Source organism: Epinephelus fuscoguttatus, linkage group LG20 (assembly GCF_011397635.1).
Source record: "Epinephelus fuscoguttatus linkage group LG20, E.fuscoguttatus.final_Chr_v1".
In the NCBI taxonomy this organism is placed as follows: Eukaryota; Metazoa; Chordata; class Actinopteri; order Perciformes; family Serranidae; genus Epinephelus; species Epinephelus fuscoguttatus.
The window spans coordinates 23,813,775-23,835,169 of NC_064771.1; the positions used below are offsets into that span (position 1 = coordinate 23,813,775).

Sequence of the window (21,395 nt, forward strand, 5' to 3'; positions counted from 1 at the left end):
TTGAGATTGCCAGCATATTTCACGATTTCATGGAGGCTCATCACCATCACCAAGTCATTCAAAAAGCACTACAAAGAGAATCATATGCTTACCTTTACTGTTTATTTCTCTTAAACAGCTAGTAGTACATGGAACCAGCCATCACCCTCCTTTTCACTGCTTCGCTGTTAGTTAATGCTACTTCTAGTTTCAGGGTCTCAGGCATGTTATGTCCACTCACGTTCTCATCTCTCACCTCTCACGGATTCCCATTTCTCCTCATCATCTTACCTTTCTCCCAGTATATGGGACTACTGTATACATTTGTTCAATTTCAATCATTTAAGCTATTTAGAATTGGGGGGGACAATTTGTGTTTTTCAGAATTTGGGGGGGACATGTCCCCCCCATCCCCCCCGGGATCTGCACCCATGCATGGTATTGTTTACTTCGGCACGGCCCTGACAAAACAGGCCTGGCAGCTGCTGTCACCCGAAAATAGCGGCAGACTTTGAGGCGAGCAGAGAGCCGAGTGACGCTCCCACGATGTTCACTCTGTTGCACTGGGCACAGTGAAAGTAACACACGATCCCGCTGGCACCAGAGTCCACAGGTGGCAAACAGCCTCCTGTCTCTGCCACAAGGCCGCAGGGCATGTTGGCAGAATATCTGTTACATACAACAACACTGACGTCCTCATTTGAAGCCAAGAGTCAACTGGGAATGTCAAGAAAAGGGCACACAGAGTAAATGCTGTTTGAGTCTTTTCATGCTGAGCTGAGCGCTGTGGAAATGTGTGATAATAAAGCAGCACTAAGCTGAATTCTCAGTCATGTAAAGGACAAGTGCTTCCATCACTTCCGAATGGCATTTCGGATATTTCTGCTGCTGCGGTGCCAAAGAAGAGAGCAAGTCCCCGCAAAAGTGTTTACTCTTTCTCTCCCTCCTTTTTTTCACTCTCATCAGACAAAAAGCTTTTCCATGTAGTGGCACAATTGCCGCTGCTTACCGAGCCCCTAAGAGGAGGAGGAGGTGAGTTTGTCCGTCTGATGAAAGTGCCCTTCTGGCCCACCGATAATTTCGTTCAGAGCTCCTTCCTCCCTCAGCGGCTGCTCGCGGGCGACATCAAATCTAGATAGCGGTCAAGACAGAAGATGCTTCCCTCACCCTGTCATCCGATAGGACTTCCTCCACATGTTGACCCCGGTAATCCTAGACCACTCTGAGTCTACAGCACTTGTCATTTGGCAGCTGGTAATGATGAGCTAGAGGTGTGTCCACAGACACCTTTTCACCCATGTTCAACCTGTAAGGGTTCAAGATGGGGCCTCTTCCTCACTGTACTCCACTGCATCCCTGATCCTCCTTCAAGAATTTGGTGTCTTGTGCGTCTTTTTGTAGTCTTGGCACAATTAACCGTACAAATATGGATGAGGACACACACTCACTGAGCCGATCTCTGCCTAAAGGGAGTCTGTTTCAGAAATTTACAAAATTTGTTGGATGCAGCAGTCTCAGACACTGACCAATGATACTACAGACTTTAAAGGGATAGTTTAAATTTTTTGACGCGGGGCTGTGTGAGGTACTTAACAACAGGTTAGCACACCCCCAGTTTGGAGAAGCAGGCAGGAGTACCGCCACAGAAGCTAAGGAATGTACTGCTGGGGACGGGGGCAGCAGCAAAATATACTTTAGCCACCTAAAAGAATCAATAGCAGTTGATCAGTGTATGCTATATTTACTATATTTGCTATATTTTCATCACTTCCCCTTGCCATCAGACAGCCCTTGCTAACGGGAAACTGAACCCGTTATCTTTCTCCAAAGCCACCAGACACCTTTGACAACAAAAAAAAAACAAAAAACAAAAAAAACCTGCAGACATACCAGTGGCTGGTAGCTTTCCAAAGTTACTAACCCCTCAGCAATTTCACTTGCCACAATTTTTTTGGTTGGGAAATTACATTTTATTCAATAAAAGTTGACTATGGTGTGCTACAATTTAAAAATAAAATGAAATTCATACAGATATATTTCTTTTCATTTATTTCATTTATACTCTCTCTGACGCTGTTGTAGCTGACTGGAATTGCACAGGTGGGTGCTTCAGCTGGTTCATTTGTGCCGGCTACTGCGACTGACACAACTGTCAATAAGCCACTGTTATGCTAACCTTGGCAGATGCCACAAACGCTCAACAGCTTCCCTCCAGAACTTGCACTTGTGAACTTTGGTTCAGCATCCACATACTGTGTACTGCATTCCAGAGAGTGCGTCTATAAAGTTTATATGCCACACATCAAAGGGGCTAGTAAAAGTGACTATATTACATGCTACTGCCTAATCCTACCCGCAATTGTCAAGTGGGCGGGTGCTAATGTCAAGCCCTGCTTGTAGAATGTGGGAGTTGCTGGTCTACAGCTGCCTCATTGTTTGGTTTGTTTGTGTTATTGTGTGAATATGGTGTCTCAAAGAGTTGGTTCGGACTCACCAAAGTTAAGGGAAATTTCGGTTTATTTCAACCCATCTCCAATCGTCCTAAATTTGTTGACTAGTGACATAAAAATAATAGTTAGCATGTTAGCTGTTAGCCTAGATACAGCCGGGGCACATAGTAGCATCAGACCTGTTAAAACGTAAGTGAACGGGCATACTTCAAGTGCAAAGTTAGTCCACTAAACAAGCTTTTTTTCCACAAAGACTGCCTCATATCGTTAGGATAAATGTCAGAGAACATATAGAAAAACGTGTTGTCTTACCTTACCGGTGTGGTGCCATGTTTGTTTACCATTTAGCTCTGCTTTCCAAAGCGCGGCCGAAATATTGCGAGAATAAGCAGCGATCTCATACCGTGCCTGAAATCTCGCGAGAACAAGCAGCAGCAGCTGGAAGGCAGAACCGGACAGTAGCCTGAAAAGTTCATTCATTTATTTTATGAAAGATTTATAGAATAATGGCTGACTTTTTGCCAGACTTCAACTTTGTGGAGGAAGAATTTGATTTTGCAGAGTTTGATGGCGGCCTTTATTTATTTGAGCCAGAATACACTGACGAAGAGCTTCGTGAAATTGAAGAACAGAGGAGGAGAGAGAGAGAGAGAGAGGCGCAACAGGTAGAGGACAAGAGAGGAGGAATGGCTGCTGCAAGGCTGCGTGGCTCTGGAGATTGGTGGTGTACCTGTGAATGCTGTGCCCCAGTGCCCACAGAAGACGAATGCCTCTGTTGCAAGGAATGGGACCGGTTGCAGCCTTATTTTCAAGGTCTGGATGTGACCGAGGACCAGACACCTCCACCTGGAGCAGTATCCAGTTAGGCTTTATCTAGAGCTCGCGAGATATATTTCGGCCGCGCTTTGGAGAGCTAGATGGTAAACAAACATGGCAGCACACCAGTAAGGTAAGACAACATGTTTACATGTCGTTTTCCATATGTTCTCTGACATTTATCCTAACGATATGAGGCGGTCTTTGTGGAAAAAAAGCTTGTTTAGTGGACTAACTTTGCACTTGAAGGTTGCCCGTTCACTTACGTTTTAACAGGTCTGACGCTACTATGCACCCCGGCCGTATCTAGGCTAATGGCTAACATGCTAACTATTATTTTTATGTCACTAGTCCTAAACAAATTTAGGACGATAGGAGACAGGTTGAAATACACTGAAATTTCCCTTTAAAAGGGCTATCTGATGGCAAGGTAAAGTGGTGTAAATATTCTAAATATAGCGTACACTTAAACGGACGGTGTTTCTTTAGGTGGCTAAACAGCAGCACTTTGGTTAGCTTCCATGGTGATACTCCTGCCTGCTTCTTCAAACTGGGGGTGTGCTGGCCCGCCATCTACTGTAGGTAATACACTGACTGTGGGTAAGTACCTCATACAACCCCACTTCAAAAAATCCAAACCATCCCTTTAATACATTTAGCACCAAAAAAAAACTTCTTTTCAGAGTCATAACTCAGTCAAACCAAAACCCACAGATGTCATAAACATAATTTAGTAATCAGTAGATCTAAGACCTACAGTGTAAGTGACAGCCGTTTCTCTGATGTTAATTAAGGATAAAACCCCAGAAATCTGTTTGGAAATCCTATTTTAAGAAAGCACACTCTGTAACAGAACATTTTGCCACATAATTATCATGTTAAGATTTTTTCCTCAGGATCAAAGTAATCCTGTTTGGTTTGGTTCTCTGTACATCCATGGTTACGGTGCAAACAGGCCAATGCCGCACGACTTTCCATGGTGCGGATCTGCCATAATTAAATTGTCATATCTGTCAAACCGACTGGGGGAAAAAAAACAGAGCTCATGTGTAGCTCTGCAGCTGACTCATACACATCATGTAAATATCACCCAAACCATGATGGGAGCCTTAGTGCCAAAATATGTCAATCTCAACTGAAAATGGGAAAAAATAACCACAGGAGCAAAAAATAAAAGAAAAAATTGCATTACCAGTACATTTTTTAGCATCCAATCAATGTTTCCTATACTCCAGGAAAACTGAAACTCACCTACACCCACTCTTATGATAATTGCTATGTGTTGAAACCTTTTGGACATGTAGGCAAAAATAAAACTACATTTTTAATTATATAAAAACTTTGCTCAAACAGGTATAGTTACACTCACATGAGAATGATGGCATTTCTAAGTAGCCTAACTTCTCTCAATTGATACATGTGAGTGTGACATTATACTTTAAATAAAAGGAGTGTGAACTGTGGAAAACAATACTAAATAATCGGAGACAACACGTCCACATCACTGAATCTATTCAACCTGTGACTGCGATGAGGGTTAGGGGGCAAAGACTGCAAACAGTAGTGCCAGAGGGCAGCTCTGTGCTTCCATTAATAGAAAACCTTTCTCTGGTCAGAATAATAGCTTTGCGACAACCCAGCCCCCCCTGCGGACCTCTAGAGCCGAGCACACGTGGGCTAAATGTCACTCAGCAGGATCCCATCATTTAAGAGAAATCACATTTTCCCCCGGAATACATGAACGTCTGACTCGCTCCATCACACACTCCCCATCTCACAATTTCTTGACTATTACACTCTCAAGGGAAGTGTGACTGAACAGGAAATAGATGCGTGACATTAGTGGAGACCTGCTGGGTTTCATGGCACAGGTTCAAGCTGCAGCCACCTGTTCAGCCCCCGAAGCGAGCACTGTTTGTTTTGACGTGAGCAAACAATAATGTGATGACAATTTTCATGAATAGGGAGGGTGGTCGTGTGTGATGCAGAAGTGACTGGGGGGGAGGAGAGATGCAATAATGCATAAAGTGACAGATGGGATCCTTCCGTGTCCCCAATCTGGGGGAAACCGTGTCCTTACATCCAGCACGCCGTTGATCTGAATTTAGAGAATAAACACGGTGCCTCGCCTTTTCTGTTTTATTGGAGTGCAGGAGGAGTGGAGCGCCGATCTCCAGCAGATAAATCTTTACAGACTTAAAGGTCATTGGGAAGTGTCCTCCCTGCTAATCAAAAAGCCCTGAAGGCGAGGTTTGATCTTTTACAATCTGCCTGAGATGCGAGGCCAGCCGGGCAAATGAACATCAGGCCTCTGGGCCTTCCACAGGGCAGCCTGCACCTGCTTATCACTCAGCAGTCACAGTCAGAGGTAAACAGCTCAGTGTGCAGCGAAGAGCACGAGTCGTGTCATGCTGCAATTGTTGAAGCTCATAACTAAAAATTCAAAATGTCATCATGAGAAGTGAGAGAACCTTTTGGGGAATAACAGAATACAAGTAACACCGTTATCTATTTAAAATCAATGTAGACTTGGGATAAGAACCAAAGGGTCACCGTGTCAGGACCAAATATGGAGCGTGGACTGAAGAGGTGCCAGTTCACCACCTGGGCACTATCAAGGTGCCCTTCAGCAAGGCACCAAACCCCCAGCTGCTGGGGTCGCCTGTCCAAGGCAGCCCTCTCGCTCTCACATCTCTCCATGTAATGCACGTACAGGTACTGTTTGTGCATGTTTGTGTACACAATTTACATGGGAATAAATCAGGAGCGTGAAAATATTTTCGACTTGAGAGAAAGTACGGTTCATCGGACAAATCACATAGTGTATGTAAACAATGCTGTAACCACTTAAAACATGACGCACCCGGCTGGCCAGGCGTCTCACTCTGCTAACTTCTAACTACAGCAACATTAGCTGCTCTGTCTCAATAATGTTCAGCTGAAGAAAACATGCACGTAGGCTGAAATTCAACCGAGCTGTTCTGTCAAGGGATGCAGCGACTTAATAATAATATTGTAATAATAATGTAATTTGTTAATCTATGAGTAGCTCCGCTAGCTGCTGAGCTGAATTTGACACTTTTGTTAAATGATGTCGCTGTTAATCCACGTTTTATGGCTATTGGGAGAAGTTTGCCTTATTTGGAGTTTTAGGAAAAAGATCACGGTTTGGGTTACAACGAAAACATATCCTCCATAAATTACTTTCTGCCAGAAAGCCCTGAAGGTTAACTTAGTCCCTGTGCTGTTTGATGTGTGTTAATAAAGTCAATTTACAGTAAAAGGTACTGCACTTAAGCAGTAACAATTATTTACATTGTTTATGTGTTGTTTTTATCTTTTATGGACAAAAGCAAAAAAGAAAGGGGTGGCAGCTTCTTCTGTAACTGACTATGTTAAATGGGCAGATGATATCTTCTCATATCGATCGCAGTACCCTGAACCATAATGAATCAAAATCATACTATGACAGACTTTGCAATGTTTGCAAATACAGTATGGTTGTCCAAAAGAATCGATATGCCGGTAATATCGTATTGTGCTGAATCCAATCCAATCCAAAGTAATTAGGACACATTACTTAGTTTGTATGTACATTAAAAAGTGCGTTTTATGGCATGTATTCAGTAATCTGTAGTGGAATACATTTTAAAAGTAACCCTCTTATCCCTGAACATAATCCTCCAACTAAGAAGCTATCTGACGGTAAATGATCAGAAAATGGGGATTGTGTCATGTACTTTAGACATTAACCAGCTTCTTAATCTTAATCACGTGTTGTACTCTAGAGCTAATTGAACAGAAACATTTTACAGAAACATATGATTTATGAATATGTATGTTTAGTTTGGGCCTTTTGGGTTGTGTCATCACCTGAAGTTTTTTCAGGGTTCCACTAGTGATTGCACATGTTTTTTCGAAACCATCTTAACTCTAGTTGCTTGTTGGTCTCACTTATTGTAACTGTCCTGAACTAAAAAGAGCTATACAGGTAATTGTGTCTGTAGAGACACCAACCAATGTGTTTGCCTGAGTCATAACCTACACTGAAATTGCAAAATACTACAGGCAACCTGGAGCTGAGCTTCCTTCAAGCACAATCCATGTCTCAGCTGTCTCAGATTAAGATTTATTCTTTTCTTGACTGCATCCACATCCACATGTGATAATTGAGCAGGTTTAATTGGTAAAATTCATTACAGTCACTTGGGTTCACATGCACCACATGTGTCATGGAAAAGTGGGAAAATAATTTCCAGCTCCCTGTGTGTGGCGAGGTAAAGTTAAAAACCAATCGATTCGACCTGTGCTGAGTTTTACTAATGAAGGCTGCAGGTATAAAACAGGTCAACCTTAATATCCTGGTGTAAAAACATGCTTCAGAATATTTCAAGAGCAAACAGGCTGCCTGCAAACACTGTGTTTTTAAAGAGAGCAACAATGTGGGTGAAGATGTGGGAATAGCAGCTCGACAAACACACAGCTAGATGCATAAAATAACACACACACAGACACAGACACACACACACACACACAGATACAGCCGTTCACTTAAGTCAACCCCTGCTCTTACTGCCTGGTAAAATTCCCTCTCAGATGGCCTGGAAATAGGCTTTAATGTGCCCCCTAAACAGGCTGACATAGAAAACACACATCTGCTGTGTTTAGGTAAGCTGCAGTTGCCATGGTTACAGACGAGCACTCGCTAAACAGTTGTGTGTCAAGCCATCATTGAGACAGGGCACTTGAGCTGCACACGCACATAAACTGAGGGGAGCGTTGGTGGTTCAAAGTGAAAAACAAGGAAACGCAGCTGATGTCACGCTTCTGTTAGCAATATGTTGCTGTCACCATTAACCGGCCCCAACGTCTGCGCTCAGGACTAACTAATAGAAGACGCTGTGGGGGGACAACCTGAGTTCAGCCTGAGTCATCAGAGTTTCATATGACATTTGGAGGAAGATGAAGAAAATGTGCTGTTTTTAGCCCAAATGGAGGAAAAAAACGGGATTTATTCCGTTCTGGTATTAATCACCTTCTTGAAGAAGCTCACGGCTACACACATCATCTCAGAACAACAACCAATGTTTCATGTCACTGGGTTTTAAATGACAACATACGCAGAAAGCAGCAACATTATCATACAGAGCTAACGTACATTTTATGACTAAAGCTCTTGACATGAAGTGTTTGTCACAGTGAGAGACCTTTTAAATAAACCAGTTTTGTTTACAACAACTAGAGCCGGATTTGACGCTTTTCACATCTTCTTAAATCCGTCAAACATCGACTATGTTTACATGCACATAATAGATAATATTACATTTGGATTTTCATTATTAGGCCTTTTACTGAATGCAACATTTTCCTAATACGACATGTGGGGTATGCCATTATTAGTCAGGATTCAGTAGCATTTGTTAGACATGTAAATAACACACTTCAATACATGTTTCAATTAGGGTTTTTACCGCACTTTGCAACACACAGCCTCTTGCCTGTTTACTGTCAGTTCTGTGCGTTGTCATGGCTACGTTGTACACAAATCAATAGCTGCTCGTATGCAAGGCTGGAGCAGTGATGCACACTCTAAAAAAAGGCCCAAATTCCTGCCTAGAATGAGAAACACACCTACTTTAAAACATTATGACAGACTTGGATAGCAAAAGTTTTTTGGATACACTCAACTATCGCAATTCTGACCTTTTCAAGAAGGCGGTTGAAGGAATGAAAGTGTGCCTGAATGATCCAGCAAGTCCGCAACTTGTTTGAAAACTTTGAAAAAATTGTATTTTGACACAGGCGCAAAATAACAACATATTAGGGCATGTTAATTGGAGTATTCATGGCTGCTTTTAAACAGAAATATTAGTGGAATATTCTTTTTTTTGGCCATGTAAACAGTAGTAGTAGTAATATTGTCTTTTTCAGAACAAGAGCAAAAAACAGAATATTTTGTGCATGCACACTAAAGGCTGACATTTTTTTCAGGAGTCCTGTGAGTCAAGGGATTTCTGTGAGTTCCCACAGGATGGGAGTCAATTTCACCATTCATTATGTGACTGGGACGGGGCAGGAGAAAAAGTCCACTGTTCTCGTTGCGATGGAAATCATAATAACAATATTGGACTGCCAATATGAGTCAGTACCTATTAGTTTGATTCTACAGAGCTAAGGGAGTGTACGACTGTTAATATGAGCATGTGTCGTTTTATGTTGAGCATGTCAAATTAAATAGATTGTTTGTTCAGATAATATTATCCCAATCACAATGCTAATTTCCATTAGCACATTAATTGGAATTCCTATTATGTGTTAGCATCGAGCTAACATACTAAGTGCTGGCTATTTGCCACATGGCTGTAGCAGTTACAATCAGAATAAGGTTTAATACGCAGTAGGTTTTGACTTACAATTAATTTGTCTTGCTTTTTGCATAGAATAAATACACATTCAGAGGAAATAAAATTAAAAGCCAAAGCACTGCAACAGTCAAAAACAGTCAACATATAATAGAAATAAAAAGGTACTTCGAAAAATATTATAACCAAACAAATATGAATATAGCTGTTTCAGCTGTTATGTTGGGAGTTATTTCAGTATCAGTATCAGTATTTTGGGCGTCCAGTAGCTCAGTGGGTAGAGCAGCTGCCCCATGTACAAAGGCAATGTCCTTGCAGCAGCAGCTGTGGGTGCAATTCCAGCCGACGACCCTTTGCTTCATGTCATCACCTTCTCTTTTCACCTTTTAAACTTAAATACTGTCCTATCCAATAAACGCAAATACCAAAGAAATAACATTTATTAAAAAAAAAAAAAGAAAAAAAGAATATGCTTAGTTTTTTGTAGAAATATGCAGTTCTGGACCAGGATGGGACAGGAAATTTATCTTCACCCTGTCATGGGATGAGGCAGGACAGGAGTTTGAAAGTCCATTCCCATATCACTGTCTAATGTAAACGTCAGTGTCAGTATCAGCCATGTCTATGGCAAGCCGCTTTAACATTTAATCGCTAAGTTTGACTATCCGGAATTACCATTATAGATATCAACAACACCATTTTGACTAGTCGTAATGTCATTGTGACTAGTATGCATTTTAATGACGTCATTCAGACGAGTCAAACCTACAGTTAGGGATATCTATAACGTCATTCTGACTAGTCAAAACTCCAATTTAAGATATCTATAATTCAGTTTTGACTAGTAAGATTCAGACTATTTTTGCCATTCATGTGTATGGGGTTTGTCATTATAGATATCTCTTGACTAGTCATAATTCAAGTTCAAGATATCTACGTCATTCTGACTATCTGAAACTTAATTCAAGATATCTAGAAAGACCATGTAGATATCTTCAATTGATGATAATTAAAGATATCTTGAACTTGAATTATGACTAGTCAAAATGACGTTGTAGATACCTCAAACTGGAATTAGAGATATCTCCAATTCAGTTGCAGATATCCGCAACTACATTGGAGATATCTATAATGACAAGCCCCATACACATGAATGGCAAAAGTAGTTTGAATCTTACTAGTCAAAACTGAATTACAGATATCTGAAATTAGAGTTTTGACTAGTCAAAATCTAATCACAGATATCCTGAATAAGAGTTTTGACGAGGCAAAATTATTTTGCAGATATCAGTAATGAATATCCAGTCTAGCTATTAAATGTTAAAACGGCTTGCCGTACCATGTCAGTGGCTTTTTCCTCCCCACTTTTTGTTCCACAAACATGAACTAAGTGCTTCGTTAATATTCCACGTCAAACCATTATGCTCGAGTGTGGCTGCCCACCCTGCATTCATGATTAACAACCTGCACGTACTGAGCCAACTGGAGATGCTGCACCACATTTAGTGGGGTGGGTGAAAAGTGGGATCAGCCCCGAGCACTGCGGCAAGCCTTGGCATGGTGCTCCCACTCATGCCATTTCATTTCATCACTCCTCAGCTCTGCTCATGCCTTGCCAAGCACTTTCATCCAAATCATCAAACACTCTTATAAAATAAAAATTAAAAAGAAAAAAAGTACAGGAATCTCCGTCACAATGAAACTGCTGGGCGGGGCGGGTCACAGCAAAATAGGGATCAGATAAAGATCTTACAGCGTGGTCGAAGAGGCATGTGTTCTCCACACGATACTGTCAACAGACACCAGCCGCCATGGCAACCACTTCAGCTGACCAAATGCAATTGGTAAACTGTACATGTCCCTCCCTCCCTCCCCTCCGTCCTTCTGGATCTGTTTCTCTCTGCTGTCTGAGGGCATTATGGGGTGTATGACCTTAATACACTCTTTAAATCTCTCCTCTTTTTTGCCCTGACTTTGTTTTGATGTGTCTGCCTCCCCTGTCTGAGAGATAAGCTCCCAAGATATGCACTTCAAAGCAGTATATTTATGCGTCGGACAAGAAGAGATAAATTCTAGGAACATTCAAGCGTGCACAATTTGTGGCTTGTCAGATGCCTTCTCAGCAAGGTTTCTGGCCTGTCCTATGATAACAAATATTTTTCACGAGGCCCTTTCACAGATGAATATACTATGAGGGAGTTCAACCTGAGTACCTAGCTGTCATGAGGAAGTCTGAGGGGTGATCATGATGGGCTGTCACGCTTAATCTCGCTGACGTCTTAACCAGCAGTCTGCTACATGTGGGCTAAAGTAGCTCGGGATGTCATTCAGAGATGAAAAGGAGGATGATGACTGAGTGCGAACTCACCAGGACTCTTCCTGTCAGGGTCTGAGCGGATATCATGACTCCAGCCCAGTCTTTGACCGAGGTCATCCAGCCCACCTCGCTGGCCGCTGGGTCGTCCTTATCGGTGCGCTTGATGCCATCGCCTGTGGTGATCCGATGGACCTCCTGGTAGAGGATGCAGAAGATAATATAGTGAAAAAACTGGCATTTGACCAAAGAAATCCTGAACAACAAACAATTTTTCACACTAAAATCAAGGTAAACAGACAATCAGCAGACAATTAATCACTAAAATATACAGTGTTGTTAACTATAAAATTAAAAAGGGACAATTCCAGTTCCAGTAGGCCAGGGAATCTCCGTAGCACCACAGTGCTTCACTTCAATTTCGATAATATTTTGATCAACTGTGCAGCCCGGCCCAAAATGAGAACTGACCCCGGAAAATGGGGAGGTCTGGTCACCCTACATTAAAAGAAATCTCAGCTTTAACATTCTCATTCATTGCTGTGGCACAATATCTGAGTCCTTGTACATCAACCTGCTGCCATGACATAACAGCCCTTTTCCTGTTCTGGTGCATCACTTCCAAAAAATCCTCTAACACAGGAAAAGATGAGTTTAATGTTTATATTTTCCAACTCTTTCTCAACATATTTGTGTACACAAAGCTGTAGTCCAACAAGCATCCGGGCCACAGCACAGAGACCAAACAAAAAGGGAGCCAATACAGAGAGCCAAACAGTAGTATAAGCAGAGGTGGAAGAATTCAGATCCTTAACTTAAGTAAAAGTACAAATATCACACTGTAAAAATACTGTTACTAGTAAACGTCTTTACTTACTTAAATACAACTATGTACTTTAAACCTAAATTAAAAGCCTAGTCCCTTTGACTAGCCTACTGTGGCTACACATTTTGTCAAATAAAGGCCTGTCTCAATTAGATGCCAGATTAAACAGTCAGATTAAAAGGGTTTTTCATAAAAATTAATCCAAGTTGTGAGTATTGTTTTAACAGGATAAAGCGGTGTTGTATGGGCAAGCCAAAGCTAGATCAAATTAATGATTCATAATTGATATATTATCTGAAGCCTGGTTTTTATGAAAGTAATAGCCTAGTCATACTGGTTTGAATAAACAATTTGATCGAGTTTCCTATCTTTACTGAGCAAAATATAGTCCTGTTGATTTCAGTGATTTAAGCAAATAATAATAAGTTATTAAAATAATGAAAAGAAAAAGCAGCAAATCCTTTTTGCATAAAGCTACAAGATCATAAAATAGTTGCCATTTAATTTTCTTACTGTATTTTGCACTTGTTTATTTTCATATGGTTTGTGTGCAAAAATCTTAAATTGTAAAGCTCCATAAAACCCGGGCTATTATTTGCTTAAATCACTGAAATTCACAGGCCTTATTTTTTGGACAGGCATCAATTTTAATTCCTTTCACAGAAACATGTGTATAAGGAATGTGAAATACAATAAAAAATAAAAAAAAATTGTATTTTTTTTAATTCAAACCAGTATGAATATTACTTGTATAGAAATTAGACTTCAGATAATATATCAATTATTATTTTTGGATTATTATAATTATTATTTGGGACTAGGCTTTTCATTGAAGTTTTACAGTAACTAATAACTCAAATAATTTTCGTTGAGTAAAATGTACATTATTTCCCTCTGAAGTGTAGCGGAGTACAACCAGACAGTGGCATGGGATTAAAATACTCAAGTAAAGTAAAAGTACCTCAAATTTACACGTAAGTACATTGGAGTACACTCCATCACTCCACATTGGAGTACACTCCATCACTGAGTATAAGTGCTCCAGTTAAGGTTAGTTTCATTGTTAAATAATGTTGTACCAGCAGTGAAGAAGCTAGTTACAGTTAAATTAAAAAGAAATGGCCTATGTCAGTGGTTCTCAAATTGTGTGCAGTGATGCAAATCCAGGTCTGCCGTGGGATTTTGTGATAACCATGCATTGTTACTGCAATATTCAGCTGAGCCTATACAAAAAGATATGAATGAATTTTCAATTGACTGTATCAGTATGTTGTGTGCACTCATTTCCTTATAAAGAGGCAAACAAACAAGGGAATTATAAGTGTGTGACACATCACATTATCTCACATTATTTTACATTAACATTTAAATGTCTGCGTTATTGGTGCTTTGATGTAATTTAAAAATATTTAAAATAAATTCTTGAATCATTTTGTTAATGAATATTTCACGAGTAATGGTTGATTGTCAATAGTTATTTGATATCAGTAAATAAAAACAAACTTTATGTTGTGATAAGAGTGATAACACGTTATAGAAGCTATTGTGCACAGATATATACAGGTGTGCCTTGGCCACAAAGTTTGAAAACCACTGGCTAATGTCCACAGGACCAAAAGCACATTTGACTACAAAATTAGTGTTTCCGCAGTGTAATATTTTGTTTGCGTGTGACAAGTGTAATGTCATATCTATCATAGCTGTGAGTAAAATCAGAAACATCAACTACCAAAGAGTGAGAAGCAGCTGCTAACAACAACACAGCTAGCAGTTAGCATGCAGCTAGCACTTTACTTAGCATACAGCTAGCATATGGGATTCTCATTGTTTTGACTCACCCTTAGCAAACGCACAAATGTTAGCTTCTTCAGTTAGCTTAACAGTATGTGTTATATTATTGGGTTTATGAAAGAGGGAAGACAATTCAGCTCTTTAGCAGGGAGCTAGCATCATGACTTACACTGATATATCACCTTCTGGCTAAGGTGTTAGCAGACATGGAACCATATTAGCATTCATTTGGAGCCATGTTGTGGCAGTCCCCTCCTGTGTCTCTGCTGTGTGTTGTCTCCTTGCAGCTAGTGAGCTGACTGTGTGCAGGTCGTTAGTGAGCAGGCTCACCTGTGCTGATGAGCTCCAGTCCACAGCTGGCTAGGTCAGCCTGCCTGTCTCTATCTCAGCCCCCACATGGTCTCTGCAGCCCCTTTAACACTGGACAAAAACCCACTAACATCTGGCTTTTGTATTTAATGGGGAAGGTTATAGTTGGCATTTGCCCTCAGGACCAATTACTCTGCAGTAGTCACAGGTATTTATCAGCTCCAGCTCAGACTGGCTTCAACCTGCAGTGCTGGAAATACCACACCAGGGTAAACATGGTAGTTTTAGCCCCTAAGATGGCGCCATGCAGTGACAGGCCGCCCAAAATACTGTCCATTTCCACCCAAGCAGCTCTCGGACATCGTTCAAAATTTAGTCCACACCAAAAAAGCTATAACTAATGACCATGGAAAGGAAGAACAGTTAACCAGCACACTGCATTTGGAAAGGATAGCATACAACTTAAAGGGCAGACTCCCACAATGTATCAGTCTGGCAACCTCTCATATCACACCTTGCACACAGTTCCTGAGTTGTAACCCACTCTTCTACAATATCTCAGTCTGAGGATGAGTTAATAAGTGAGATAAGGGTAGTGGAAAAAGGAATAGAAGGAGTAATTTTATTTTATTTTTATTCTTTTTTTCCCCATTATTTACTTTATGCACATTTAATACACTCATGCTTTATCTTGTTTACATGTTCATGTTCATGTTTTCCTGCATCTGTGAACTTTTTATTTCAAGACTCTTTTCTGCAAAATTAAATGAGCGCTGACACTGCATGATATATGTAATTTCATCTTTGGCTCAATAAAAATACTTGGGCGGTGATTTGTCCACACCAATTTTGTGAGTGAAAGAGACTAAACAAGTAAGAAATATAAAAAGAAGTAACCATCTTAACATTTTTACTGGTCTCCATGCTGCTTACTACTATTTGCTTTTTTTTTGGCAGGATTTTTTTTTATTAAATGTTATTGAATAAATTAAATATTACAGAGAGCACAGATTCCACACATTGAGGAATCCACAGTCAGTACGTTTACATGGACAGTTTAATTCCACTTTTAATCGGAATGAACGGCCATTCCGATTAAAAGTGGTCATTCCGATTGAAAATTAAATCCGATTAAAGGGGGTGGTTTATTCCGTTTGTCATTCCGAATGAAAGAATTTTGTGTGCATGTATACACTCATTCCTCTTCAAGTTCATTCCGGTCTTTCTGCGCATGCTCGTTTCCTTGCCCTTCTGGTGCGATGACGTATATAGTGCGCATAGCAACGGGCTGCATAGCAACGGGCTGAGCTAGAGCAGTCGGACTCGTTGCACTCACCGGTTTCCATTTGCCACAGCACGGTCTTCTGCCTCCCTGCCTGTCAGTCAAAGTGGCCACGCCCATAATTATGCAAAACATTAAGCCTTAATTAACACTCAAATGGGAGAGTTATAAATAAATTCACCATACAGTTGTCATGAATTATGAAATAAGCCATAGAGACCAAAACCGATTTTCGTACTGGGCTGCAAACCTGTTTATTCTTGCTGTAAAGTTGGGCATTTTAACATGGGAGTCGATGAGGATTTGCCAGCCCCAAGTGGCCCGTTGAGGAACTGCAATTTGTGGCTTGGTTTCATTTCAGTTTTCTTAAGATTCAAGTTTGAGACTGAGACTGTGTTAGAGTAAAAAACATCTATCAATAAACGGGGGATGATTTGGCATATTTAGATTTGTGAATATGAATTAAACAGCTTTGTACGGTTGACTAACCTGAACCGTGTTCAGCCCCAACAAATGGTAGCAAAACTTTCATTTAAACAGAAAAGGTGGTGCTTTGGACACCTTGTTGTGTTATGCAGGCGCACAGCTTTTTAATACTGTCGGACTGATTTCAGTTCAATTCAGAGGGGCTTTATTGGCATATAAACACGTGTTTACATAACCAGAGTAAACGTGGAATTACAACAAAAACTGTATGTACAGTAGCTCGTCTACCTGGAAACTTTAGCAAAATGTTCCCGTTTTCTGGACTGCCCGTGACGTCTAACTTCACACACTAGTACAGTTTGTTTGCTTTGTTTTGTCTTTTCATTTCACATCCTCATACACTATTTTCCACTCACCCTGGCTCTCACTGATGTTACTGATTGCTCATATCCCATTAATTTGTTTTTATAAATAAAATTATTTAGTAAATCATTTTATTTTTGACTTCTACCCTTTTGTGTATTCTCTGTCCGGACTGTGAGCCAGGTCATGACAGTCCAGTATTAATTCTCCATTTACTTGTCTTTTGGTCTTCAACAACCCTTCAGAAATATTTGGCTCTTCCCCTGCTAAACCAGAGGAGATCCAAACATTTCTGAATGTGGGCCAGATTAGATAATGTGATAATATTTGGGGGCCAGCTGCGTCTGGCATCATATGGGTTATTAACAAATGAGACAAACCCATCGGTTTCATCTTTCAGTGAAAAAGTATTCAACTTTCCATCATTGCTTGCTGCTGACTTTACACTTCTCTGCTGTGGCCATGTCTGCTACCTATTGGGAAATGTCTGCTGTTAGGCAACTGTTGGTTTGCTTGTTTGCCATCTGTGTATGAAAACACATTGGTTCCGCCTGTGTAGTTCCTCCTCAGTGTACGTTCACCAACTTTGTCTGTTCTTTGTTAGGCCAGCTAAGACGGTAAATGCTGGGTTTATCTGAGCTATATTACTGGAAACATCTGCCTGCTGCTGCTGAGAACATGGGAAGTGAACCAATATACTGTGTTGTAAATTGCAGCATAATACACCTATTTTTCTATTTCCAGAACTTTACATGTAAGTTTTATACATTGTAGCATAATGCACTTTTTTATTGTTACATACTTCTTATTTTCATACTTCATATTCCTACTTTTTTATAATTCTCCATGCTTTGCAACACATCACAGTTTCTACCTGGGGATCAATAGGGTATTTCTGAAAACTGAGGTAAAAGGCACTTTTCCTGACTCTGAGGGGAACTGCAGGGTCAGATTATTCTGTAGGAGAATGAGACCCCGTAACTCAGTGAGATTACCTGTTTAAATGACGGTTAAATTAAAAAATCATGTAGGTTTGTCATGATGAGTAACACTTTTTTTAGATTATGTTTTGGCCCTAATTCTGATGGACAATCACTGACTCATATCTAGTAATATAATGGTGATTTTCAAATATGAAAATATTGATTAGTGCAGTTTTAAACTCCAAATGCCCCATTATGTTAATATTTTCCTGCTGCGTCTCGGAAAAACTGAAACCAAAACAAGGAGCTGAAAGACACTAAATCTCTTCAAGCTGAATCTGGTGATAATCTTCTGTGTGTTTGTCACTACAAACGACCCTTTTCACATTATAAAGTGTCACTTCGTTCATTGTTGATGAAGGAAAGTAATGATTGGATCAGCTTTAGGTTGACATGAATGAGTAGGCTACAGAACCACCTACAGAAATCCGAACCTTTTCAATACAGAGTACCACCTACGTCTTTGGTTTGATTGACAGCTGTGCAAAAACGCAACACGAACAACTGCTCCATACCTAAAAATCCCCACTTCGAAAACATAAATGCATTATACTTAATATAGTGACCAGGCTTAAGGCGTCCAAAATAAACCCCCGCACATGCATGCACACATGCATACAGTAAACATACAGAGTGAGAGCAGCAAAGAGACTCCAGGAGTGTATCCATGGCAGCCACTGAGCTCCTGGTGTTTCTGCTCCACTGAGTGGGCTGCCTGCCTGCCTGTCTCTCCACCTGTCTGTCTTTCCGTCTGTCTGCTGGGACTGGCATGATTCACAGAGCAGGAAATCGAGACAGGATGCAGAGGTTAGCCATGCTCCCTGATGAAACACCCCACAGCCTCAAGGCTAACACGACTCAGACTCTTTACCCTGTGACATCCTACTCCTCCTCTACCTTAATGGTGTCACACATCACTCTCCCTGAGGCCTTTCTCCTGCAGCTCTGCTCCTCATGTGGGATTAGTTGGTGCACATAGTTAGAGGGGGAAAATAGCTGTTCGCGGACGAAACTTACAGTTTGTATGGTTTCCATTAACACGTGTGTACAGTACTGACACAGTCTTTTTTGGTTGTGGTGTTAATGCCCGAGATCTCAACATGCTGCATTCTCCAGATGCAGAATGGGCTTTGTGTCCCCAGGATAGGGCCGCTTTGAAGAACTCCTGGCATGCAACCGTGCAACATGTGCTGTGCCTCCACGCCACCATAAATCTTGGGTGGGTGCAGCACCGCTGATATAAGAGAATGAATGACTATAGTCTGCAACATATGGAGTACTATGTTGTGATTAGACAAGGATGTCATCTGTTTGCCAGCAGTCTGGTTAAGGAAGATGAGTGGGGGAATCACTGAAATCCTTTACTTAAGTTAAAGATTAAGTCTGGTGTTATTTTATATTTTCATCACTTGGAATAAATCCCATGAAATCCCATTGGTTCCTATTGAAAACATAAATCGAATGTTACTCAAGCAGGAGTAAATGATGTATTGGGACTATTTTTAGACGCAGATTTGGTGCGCGAGCCAGTATTTATGGCAGCAGGGCGGTGCATACGGGATCAACTTAAAATAAACTACAGCGCCCGTGTTCATTGTAAAGAGGGACCATGTCACCCACTGTTGCTTTGGGTGTCATCTTCCTTCATTTCAATCAGTCAATCCAACGTACATCATGCTGCACCAAATATGTATTCATCCACAGCTGAAAATAGTCCCCAACAAATATGCTGAGTAATGCCATCGGTTATAGGAAATTACTGGGCCTGTTTAGAAATTAAACTATTTATTGGTGCACCACTTGTTGAGATAAATAAAGATACACCAAGATCATCTTCATAATGAACCAGTGGGTTTGGGGCAGAGTGCCACGGACAGGGTAGGAAAGTCAGCTAAAACTAACTACTAAAGTATCTAAGTCAGAGTAAAATTAAAAATGAAAACCAACATTTAAAACTGACCTTTACAATATAGCTATGTTTGCAGTAACCTGTATCAATATATCTCAACAGCAGAGTACAAGAGTGTGTCAAGACTCCTCAATAAAGAGGCAAAGTCCCTCCCCTCCCGATTAACCACCATGGGACCTTATTTCCCAAAAAAATATGTATGGTTAAATTTTGCCATGAATTACATGATGTTTGTTATTTCAAAAGATAATTTTGTTAGTCAAGAAAGTCACAGTTTGTAGTAAAACTGTTGAAATGTAAGACTGTGAAAATAGGTAATTAGAAAGACAACCCAAGTCGGGTAAGTGACGTCATAGTTTTCTTTGTCGCTCAAGCTAAGATGCCTGTGTCTTTTGTCTCCCGATGCACTCACACTATGAATGTCTAAAGGAAATGGATACAGTGTTGGTGGTTGGACCCAGTTTCTTCCAGTGAAAGTTCCCATGAGAAAGATCTTTTTCCATTGTATCAAAACACCCAGATCTCCCACATCGCAGGGCCTATAGAGCAAGTGCACTACAGACGGAGTCCGAACAGCCAAGTGTTGCCAACTGGGTGTCTGACTTCCAGTTTAGGGCTCCGCTAACTTAAATGGGGATAAACTTATTCAATCTGGCAGCTCTTCTGGACTTTCGAAACGTTATCGGACCAAATGGATCAAATCATTAAATGATTCAATTCATGGAGGTTGTGACGCTCAAAAAAAATGTATCAGAAGACTCTATCACAGTTTAAGTCTATGGGAAAAAGTCTTTTTGGGCCCCATGGCATCATGAAACAGACCCAGATGTTATAATTTCATGTTTGGCCACTATATAAAATGCTTCAAAGCCACGAGGTGGTCCTGGGGGCCTCACTCATATGAGCAATGGGTTATGCTCGTTCTTTCGCTTCCTGGCCGATGATAGACCAGAAGTCACTGGATAAAACACAACAGGTAAGATAAAGTTACACTTGTGTGTGGAACATAGCTAAGTTACCTAGCTAGCTAGTTGGTGGTGGTGACATACATTGCGTGAGATGAGTTATGTAGTTGGCGGTGCAGAGGTTAGCACTGTCACCTCACAGCAAGAGGGTTCCTGGTTTGAACCTAGGGGTCAGGGAGCCCTTATATGTGGAGTTTACATGTTCGTGTCAGCGTGGGTTTTCTCCGGGTGCTCCAGTTTCCTCCCACAGTCCGAAGTTCCACAATCCAATTCACATGTGGGTGTGAATGTGAGTGCGAATGGTTGTCTGTCTCTATGTGTCAGCCCTATTATAGTCCGGTGACCTGTCCAGGGTGTACCCCGCCTCTCACCAGGAAATAAATGGATGAATTACAGATGTACTTCACTGAGCAATTTCACACAAAAGTAAATGGTAGTGTCTTTCTAATTACATAATTTTCAGTCCTATACTCCACAATTTCCTGTCGAACTGTGACATTCTTGACTTGCAAAATTATCTTTTAAATTGTCAAACATTTTATGACTAGTTCATGGCACTATTCAAACAGGATCACAATTTGTCTCTCACCATTCACTATGATACAATTTTTTTTTTTCCA

The 21,395-nt window shown here is 40.8% G+C and overlaps 1 protein-coding gene across 1 annotated transcript in view; it reads right to left on the reverse strand.

Moving 5' to 3' along the window:
• The window catches only part of LOC125881277 (calcium-activated potassium channel subunit alpha-1-like), a 148,850-nt gene that overhangs the window by 112,742 nt on the left and 14,713 nt on the right, over positions 1 to 21,395 (reverse strand). The window contains exon 2 of the mRNA XM_049564364.1: positions 11,976 to 12,119. Within this exon, the coding sequence (XP_049420321.1) occupies positions 11,976 to 12,119 (144 nt within the window). The remainder of the gene's footprint in view (positions 1 to 11,975; positions 12,120 to 21,395) is intronic.